Here is a 10,197-nt window from a genome sequence, read left to right on the forward strand (position 1 = left end):
TTTGTCCATGCTTGTTTAACTAATAGAAAAGGATGAAATGACACTCTAGTTGAAAAATAACTATGTTGTGATGTTAACTTTTCTTGTGATCAAACTAATAGAAATAAACAAATTAATAAAATTGTCACAAATTTTTGGTAAATGATCGATCAATTCGAAACGAAACCGAATTTACTGAACAACAGAATCTTAATCTTATAAACTTTTATGAATATATGTTTAAAATGCACGAAATCCAACAACTTAGGAAACAACTTAACCTATCATTAGAATCATATGTCGGCAAAACTCAAATCTTAATTAAAGTAGCACAAATAATTCAAGTTCTAAATATCATATCAGTTGTAATTCCACATGGAAGACTGCAATCCCACTTCAGATAGATAGCTGATTGAACTTCCATCCCCATAACTTGGGAAGAACTTACTGTCGTCCATTTTGGTAAGATGATAGAGTAGAGCTTTGATCACCGTCTGATCAGCGTTTGATGATGATGAATGCATTCCAAGATTATGATCTGCAGGCAACCCTCCGGGCATGAATTTGTTGGATGATTCTGTGATTTGTGAGAAATTATTTTCGTTTTGGGTCAAAATGGAGAAGCAGGGCACTTGCTCATTATTATTATTATTATTATTATTATTATTATTATTATTATTATTATTATTAAACTCATTTGTTGAGGCCTGATTTTGATTAAAGGTGACACTGGGTTTCATTAATGGAGGAAGAGAAGAAGAAGTTGTAATTTCTTTTTCGCAGCTGCTTCCTGTTTCTTGTTTGGCTTCAACTTCTCTTTTTTTGTAGAACAATCTGCATAAAACCCAATCCTCCTGCATGGAAGTTTAATTCCATACAATCAATTCATATACAATATGAAAAACTCTAGAGAGTATTGAAAAGAGTCGATGAATGGTGAGAATGAATAAGGTGCATGAATTAGTGTACTATTCGTCTCAAAACAAGGTAAGTTCTACATTTATTTAATTGATTATATTTAAATTTTATCATTAATAAACATGTCGTACGAAATACAATTTAATCCACATTATTGAAAATGGTTTTAAGCAACATAATTCATTGCAAAAATAAAAATAATAAAAAAATAAAATAAAATAAAAAATCTTTGAATATAATATGAAGTGATTTGTCTTGATGTAAGAAGATTCTATTTTAGGTTTTAGATCTGGATTGGGTGCTAGCTAAACTCCAGGGAAGGGAAAAGACAAAATAGATTATTTAAGGAAAACAAAATTAAAGAATTTTATAAAAAAAAAATCCCATTAAGAAATTAGATATTCTTAAAATTGTGAAAACAGCCTGTAATATACGTCCAGAGTTTTGACAAGTTGCAGATGCAATAAATATAATTTAATCAACTTGATTGTAATTAGTCAAGCTTAAACTAACTTAACAGTAAGGTAATCATAATTAAGAATTTAATTATAGGGTAGAGAGTATATTAATTACCCGGATAGAAGATAGTCTAGGAGGGCCCAAGAAGCCTTCAAGGCGAAATTCATGCATGACCCAACTAGTTTTTCTTCCTTTAGGAGCCCTACCTTGGTAGAATACCAATGTCTTTCTCATCCCAACTAGGGTTCCCTTTCGAATAATCGGCCTGTCTTTTCCGGTCGCTTTCCAGTAGCCGAATATTGTAGACCGATTTGTTCTTAGTCCGGTTGCATATTTCCGGTCACGTTGGCTGTAAAAATACCACTCCTTGCCTCCTACACATGCTGATTCTGTAACCAATTTATGAAAATCATACAAATGTCGTATTTTTATTAAAAAAAATAATAATTAGGCATGATGAAACGTTCAACATCTTATACAAGTGAAATAAAATACATTCATTTGCTAAGAAAGTTAATTGGAGTATCAAATAACTATAACTAAAATAAGAAAATTGTTATAAAGATACATAATTAAGAAGTAAACGTAAAAATCATATGATAAATAAATAGGAATATGATAGTGGATGGTCGATAAGGACCTATAGGCGACAAACAATACCCATATTGATGGATAATCTTTTGCTCCAATAATTATGTAGAGACAAAGCGTCAAAATATTCATGCACAATAAAGAAAGAATTATTCTCAAACAATAAGGAAAATTTTGAAAATTGATGACGTTGAAACCCATAATATTACACGCGTGTGGTTGATAAAATGTGCAAATGTGCAAATAGAAATTCTACAAAGAGTGTCAAATAAAATCACTCACTGTCACCATCTTTTGGTTAGGATATTACCAAGAGTGTCAATTTCTACAAAAAGGTATTTGAAATATATACACACTACACAATATACAAGTAGAAAATATTATGATCTAGTTTACTAAAACATTAGAAATATAGATGTTAACAGAAAATATAAAGCAACCAACGAAAATCAAAACCAATATTTAGAAGTACCGATCATCAATTTAGATAATAATCAAAATAAATATGACTTATATACGGATAAAAATTGTTTTGTGTGAACGTCAAGAATTTATTTAGAAGGGTGTGATTGTTAAATTTGATGTGATTTTTACTTTTTGTAGACATGACGACAAAGAAAATTAAAGCAAAAGAATTTATACACTTGCAAGGATAAAAGTTAACTAGCTGTAGTAACAAATTAAAGATTAATTTAGAATATATAAAATGAACGGAGGAGGGTATTGAAAATGAAGTTCACTCAGCCGAATGAAAATGAATTGCACTCACCATGATAATTACTTTCCCCTCAGGCAACCAAAACTTTATTAATTAGAATATTCTTCTTTTGTCTTAAATTAAAATGACTTATTTTAGAATAATAACAACATTACATAAATTTCTGTCCACTGAATTTCTATCAAAACCAATCACTATCTACTGCCAAAGATATTAAGATCTACATCATGAAAAATAATTAATGCATAGAATATATATTACAGTAAGCACCAAGAATAATAATATAGAATGTATATAATCTATATATACATATACTTCAAAAAATAAAATAAAAATATGAAGCAAATTATAAGAAAATATGAGGGCTCACCGGGAACGTCCCAAGGCTCGCACTTATTTAGGTCAACTTCAATTAACAGAGGGGTTTGGTGGCCGCAGCCGGTTACCCATTTCATCAAGTAATCACATATCAGTTCTTCATCTTTTGGCTGAAACCTAAACCCCGGCGGCAGCTTTGACTCAATCATGCTCAAACTACTCATTTTCCGGCACGGTGGTGGTGGTGGTGGTGGTGGTGGTAGAGAGAGAGAGAGAGAGAGAGAGAGAGAATATGACTTTCAAATGCAAGGACAAATGACAGAGCGTATGGAGGTCAATATATACAATTAAGAAATCAATCGGATAATGGAAGGGAAAGTTATGATGAAAATACTGACGACTGCTCACTGTTGCTCGATTCTCGCTGGCATTTCGCTCGAGCGAAAAAAATAGAACACCTCTCGCTCGATTGGTGCCAGCTCTCACTCGAGCGACATTCCTATGCGGCAAAACCCCTAGTCCACGTCTTTGAATGGTTTTATTTGGCCCACACCACCTAGACACCTTCAAATATAAATACCAAAGCCCTTGCACGAATTTTGGGAGGTTGCTACATTGTTCTTTCATTGTCAAACATATTCATAACATCTTTGAAGAGATCCAAGGTAAAATTAATTGGTGATTCCATCTACATCAATCTTGTGATCCAACAACCATTGTTTTGGGAAAAAACATCGAATTTACATAACCCAAAACACCATTCTTCGTCAATCTTTTAAGGAAGGGACTCTCTCATTGGGGATTGAGAGAGGTTGATGTCAAGCGCAGTGAATCGGACAAGAACAAATGATTTTTGGAATTCCACTTGGTGATACAATCAGTTAAGGACCAAGGGGCTGTAGTGGACAGTAGATTGAGTTGTAAGAGGTAGATTAGGAAGTCCAGTAGGAGGCTAGGGGTATCTGTGGCAGTAGATCGTGAGACTGGAATAGCGGGTCTGATTGGGTACGAAGTTTGCTAACTTGTACTTACTGAATTGGTATAGTGGACATGACTGGCTTGGTCCCGGAGTTTTACCAACATTGGGGTTTCTCCGTCATCATATTGTGAGTTGTTGTGTTTATTGTTTACTTTACTTTATTCAAATCGGTAGTTCAACCTTAGGAATTAATTGGATTGTATGTTTAACCGTTTAGACATTAATTAAAGTGACTTATTGCTTTGATTAATTAATTCCGTACGTAAGGTCAAACAAATTGTTAACGTGGAACGTCAACTTAGTAACGTAAAAATTTGAATTTAACACTGTATCGCGTTAACCAAACTATCTAGCGTATCTATGCGTTCTAGGTCAAATTTTCAAGTGGTGTCAGAGTCTAAAATCGTGTCCTGACCTTACATAGTCTAGATGAGTACCTCGTTGAATGTGTTGCCCCACTTTGAAGGTAGTATGCATATTGGAAGGTTAGAATGAGGGCATTTTTGAAATCTATGGATGAGCGCATCTGGCAGAGCGTAGTGAATGGTTGGTCTACCCCTAGTTCCGCAGTAGATGGTGTAGTCACTCCCACCCTCGTAGAAAACTGGTCTAGAATACAATTGGATAACTATAACTCTAATAGCAAAGCCATACATGCATTGTTTATGGCCGTGTCCCCCGAGGAATTTAGGAAAAGATCTATGTGTGAGGTAGCTAACGATGTTTGGGATATTTTGCAAACCACACATGAAGGAACCCAAACCGTTAAAAATTCTAAGTTACAGAAGCTGACCAGTAGGTTTAAGGAAATCAGGATAAGAGATTATGAGAAATTTAATGCCTTTTATGGGAGCTTAAATGACATAGTGAATTCTTCCTTCAACCTAGGTGAGAAAACTCCCGATCCCAAGATAGTTAGAAAAATTCTTAGATCCTTACCTGAGCGTTTCAAGTTGAAAGTCACAACTATTGAGGAAAGCAAAGATATAGACACTATCAAGGTAGACAAGTTAGTCGGATCCCTCTAGACCTAACACAATCCTATTAAGGAAAAATTCATAGCCTTGAAATTCGCTAGGAATAACCGAATGGAATTTTCTGATTCAGATTCATCCAATGATGAGGTCGATCCCAAGATAGTTAGAAAAATTCTTAGATCCTTACCTGAGCGTTTCAAGTTGAAAGTCACAACTATTGAGGAAAGCAAAGATATAGACACTATCAAGGTAGACAAGTTAGTCGGATCCCTCTAGACCTAACACAATCCTATTAAGGAAAAATTCATAGCCTTGAAATTCGCTAGGAATAACCGAATGGAATTTTCTGATTCAGATTCATCCAATGATGAGGAGATGGTCTACCAAGCTAAGAAATTTCAGAAAATATTTAGGAATAAGAAGAAGCCTTAAGAGAGACAAAAGGGTGGCCCGAGTGAATCTAGGAGAAAATCTAAATCTGTGAGATGCCATAACTGTCGGGGTTTCGATCAAATGAGAAGTGAGTGCCTGAGTGCTAGGAGAGTTGAAGAGATAATGAATACTACTCTCATTGATGACGAGTCTAGCTCGGACAATCAGAGTAAGAAATCCACACGTGAGGAGAGTGAAAATTATGTGGCCTTCATTGCTAGGGTTAACAGTGGATCCGAATAGGGGAGTGAAAGGGATGAGGACTTAGATAGTAGCGAAGAATCTAGTGATGAGAATGGAAATGAGGAAGATCTAGAAGAAGTTTATGAGAACATATATGAAGAAAGCCTTAAGATCATAGCTACTAATCAGGTGCTAAGCAAGAAAGTGAATGAACTTAGGTTAGAGAAGGAACAGTTATAGGCCCAAGTCAGTGATCTTACCAGCAAGAATGAGATGTCCTCTAGGAGGGTAAATAAGCTGATCGTTGAGAATGTGACCTTACCTATTCAGGTTAAGCACCTTGAGAGTAAGCTAGAGTTGTCTAGGTCTCAGATACTTGCCTTTTCTAGTAGTTCTGAAAAGCTACAAAATATTTTAGGAATAAGCAAACCGGCTAGTGATAAAGGAGGTCTAGGTTTTGATAGCAATGCTGCTAGTACTTCACAGACCACTTTCGTTTGTGCTACTGACCAGCCTAACATTGTGACTAATCTTATATCTAATGTTGTGGGATTTTCAAGATGTAGGTCTACTAGACGTCGTAGGACCCGTTGACCTAGGAATAGAAATCAACGTCCACATGACATAGGTCCTAGGTTTATCCCGACATGCTTTCAGTGTGAAGAGTTAGGTCACAACCACCCTAAATATCATCACTACCTGAGCAATAAGAAAGGCTTGAACTTGAAAAAGTTTAAAAATCAGGTGTATATTGGTCAGATTGGATTCCATGCTGATCAACTAAATCGTTTGACCTAATTGGCGACACAACTATCGGGAAACAATCCCCGTTCTAGACAGGTTTGAGTGAAGAAGAGTGATCTCCCAAATTTGGTAATAGATCGTCATGCTCTTAAAGGAAAGAACACTTATATACCTACTTGATTAGGTTTTTTATATGCATGCCTGCTCTTAATTGTCATATGATTGTTGCATGCATCACGTGTATTTTGGTTGTTTTATTTTTATTTTAATTTAACTTAATTTAATTTTTTTGCATGTACATTTTCATTTGTTTGTTTTGGCGCATGCATATTAATTTTATCTTTGTGTGCTTGACTTTATTTTCTTTTTTATGTGGAGCATTCATTTCAATAAAAATGAAAAACACAAAAAAAAAAAATTGAAAAATAATTGGTTATGGAAATTGTTAGAGTGTAACACATATTTCTTGAACTAATTGGTTGTGATCATGTATGAGTTAAAATTGATAAGCTTTAAAATAATTTCCATTGCTTGTTTAGGTCTTTTTAGATTACTTAGTTTATGTGTCATCATGTACCATCTGCACTAAACACATTATGAATTTGTTAGTTGGACTTTACCGCGTGTGTAAGATTTAGGATAGCTGTCATATGTTGATAGGGTGACTTTGAATATGAATTGACCAATATTTAGTAGACATAAACCCGAAAATTATCTCCCATATTAAAGCTCAATATCTGAATATTTTTTTTCGGGGCTTATTTGATTCGAGCAATTAAGCCTGTGGGGTCTTTTAAAACCTGGTGCCTATGATCAACTGACTAGGGTTAACTGGTCTAAAGCTCGCTACGAGGGTCATCTTAGCCGCCTAATGAAGAAGAACCTGCACTTAGGATGAAAAATTAATGAATTGGAAAAATAAGAAAAATATGAAGAGCTGTAATATTATGAAAATCTGAAAAATATTAAAAAAGCTCATAGTAAGGGGGAGATAAATAAAAATAATAAGTATTGGTCCTACCACACATTACATGGTTTGACTTTAATTAGTAAGAGAATATACTTACTAGCAGTGATCGGCGTGTCCTTTCTCACAAAATTAAGGTTTGGAGTCCTGTTTGTATTGGAATAGTGACACTTTACACACACGAGTCACTTGTACTTTTTACTCCATTTTGGTCTAAACTGAGTATGTGTAGAATTAATTAATCAAAGCAACAATCACTTTAATTAATGTCTAGATAGTTAAACATACAATCCAATTAAATTTTAAGGTTGAACTACCGATTTGCATAATGTAAAGTAAACAATAAATACAAACAAGTCACAATATGCCTCACTGATATTGTTTTTGATATGTTTTAGAAGGCATCAATTGTAGAGATGGCAAATGGGCCGAGCGGCTCGTCGGCTCGCACAAAAAACGAGCCGAGCCCGCGAGCGGATCGTTTGGAAACTAGCCACGAGCCTGGCTCGTTTTAAAATGTGATTGAAACGGTCACATTTTTTGAAATGTGACTGTTTCGATCACTTTTTGAACGGTCGCTGACTTTTTGTCAGTGACCGTTTCAGTCCCTCATTAATATATTTTTTTTATATGTTTTTTGACTGTTAACGGTCACTGAATTTTTTCAGTGACCATTTTGGTCCTTAAAATTTTATTTTTTTCCTTTTCTTCTATAAATAGTGGCATTTAGCCAAATTTTTTTTTACAATTTTCTCAACTCTCAATTATCTTTCTCTCAAGTTTCTTGTATTGTGTTGATAACTTGCAATTTTTATATACAATTTATACAACATTCAATTCTCATTTCTCAGTTCTCACTATATTTATTGAAATTTCATCCAATTTTCATTTCTCACTACATTTATACAGTTATTCTTCTACCAGTTATTACTTCTTACAACTAAACAAATGGATCCACGCTCATTTGTTGAAAACTTGTGCAGTGTGGGAGGAAACGAATCGCCTATGACACCGTAAAGTCAATTTCAGAATCAATTTGAAGGTCTAAATGACGTACCCCTACCTAAAAATATTTCAAATTTGGATCTTCATCATCATGTAAGCAGCAATCTAAATTATCCAATTAATTTGGATGATGTTGACGTTCCCGAAGAGGAACACGATCAAGAAGTAGAGGCTGAATTAAACATTTCTGATGCGAGAGGAAAGCGAAAGGAGAAAAAACAAGCAAAATGTTGTGATCACTTTAAGTTGATTTCAACGGGAAAAATCGTCAATGAAGTCCAAGAATCCAAAGCAGTATGTAAATACTGCCAACAAAGATTGGCATGGCAAAGAAGAATTTGTACCACCTATCTCAACCGTCATTACAAAGTATGTGCGGCCAAACACGGACTTATTCCAGGCTGTCAAACACAATTGCAATTTAGCAGTCAAGATGCCGATGGTTCTACTACACCCCTATCCACATGGGTATATTCGGAGGAGAAAGCTCGAATCGGAATGGTGAAGCTTGTTGCTGGTGCTGACTTGCCATTGGCATTAATTGACAACCAACACTACGTCTCGTATGTGAAAGAATATCTGCAGCCAAGGTATGTTGGGATAAGTCGAAACACTCTTCATTTTGATACAATACAGTATTTTACTTCAACAAAACAACAATTAATTATGGATTTGCAAAAATATGGGGGTATCATATCTTTAACTTCAGATATATGGGAAGGGATTAATAAAAGAGTATATATAACTGCAACTGCACATTATATAGACCCACTTTGGTGCATGCATAAAAAAATTATTGCTTTTAAAATTATTGAGTTTCCTCACAACGCTAATAATATATTTAATGCTATTATTAGTATTGTTAGAAAATATCATTGCGAAGGTAAAATTCGTTCATTTACTTTCGATAATATTAGTGTTAATAAAGTAGTTGCTGAAAAATTGCATAGGATACTACAACCTGATTTTGGTGGGTATTTGTTTCATATTCGTTGTGTATGTCATATTTTGAATTTAATTGTCCAAGATGGTTTAAAATATATAAAGGATGAACTTCAAAATATTAGGAACACACTAATATATATCACAATCTCTCCAAATAGAAAACAAGCATTTGAGGATAATTGTGCCGAAATAGGAGTACAAAATGCTAAAACATTTGTTACCAATGTAGGTCATAGGTGGAACTCTTTGAAAGTTAAAAGATTTTTGACATCTTTTTTATGAAACCACTAAAATTTTATCAGGCGTTTACTATCTCACCAGTTGTATGGTGTTTGAACGTCTTTATATAATTGCAAGAACATTTCATAAATACAGAAATAACCCTGATTTTAGTGAAATTATAATTGCTATGAAATTAAAATTTAGAAAATATTAGGAAGATTTGCCTATGTTATTTCATTAGCATCCGTGATGGGCCCCGATATAATTTATTGGGAACTAAATATATAATTGATCAAATTTCAAACGCCTTAAAATTTGATACACCTATCACATATAGAAATTTAGAGCAAACATTATGTGAAATGTATGAATTATATGCGAATCGAATGTGTACCAATATTAGTCAGGTATCATCTGCACCTACTCTTTTCGCTGAAATTGAAGAAAAAGATGCAGAAAAATTTAATTTATTTCAAGGCATTAATTCGTATAAATTTGATTCATCTGCAATGTATTCATCTACTACCACTACCACTACCACTGCAACTGCCATGTCGTCATCATCTGTATCTCATTCTCATCAAATATTTACGGGCTCAAGTCATAATGTATTGTCTGCTGAATTAATTGATTATTTCAACAAGAATATGCCAACAGATAAAATAATTAAAAAAAGTTCAGACAAAGTAATTGAATTCTGGCGAAAATATGAACGACGTTGGCCAGTTAGATCTGCGATTGCAAAAGATCGACTGACACC

General features: G+C 34.1%; 1 protein-coding gene across 1 annotated transcript; it reads right to left on the reverse strand.

The window, feature by feature from the left end:
- Nucleotides 1-243: 243 nt before the first annotated feature.
- LOC111395853 (NAC domain-containing protein 21/22-like) lies at nucleotides 244-3,295 on the reverse strand. The gene is made up of 3 exons (XM_023022048.1): nucleotides 3,036-3,295; nucleotides 1,471-1,745; nucleotides 244-833 (listed from the first exon to the last, which is right to left on the reverse strand). The coding sequence occupies exons 1-3, from the start codon at nucleotides 3,205-3,207 to the stop codon at nucleotides 339-341; spliced, it is 942 nt and encodes a 313-aa protein (XP_022877816.1). The 5' UTR covers nucleotides 3,208-3,295; the 3' UTR covers nucleotides 244-338.
- Nucleotides 3,296-10,197: the final 6,902 nt, after the last annotated feature.

The sequence above is a fragment of the Olea europaea genome, chromosome 6 (genome assembly GCF_002742605.1).
Source record: "Olea europaea var. sylvestris chromosome 6, O_europaea_v1, whole genome shotgun sequence".
In the NCBI taxonomy this organism is placed as follows: Eukaryota; Viridiplantae; Streptophyta; class Magnoliopsida; order Lamiales; family Oleaceae; genus Olea; species Olea europaea.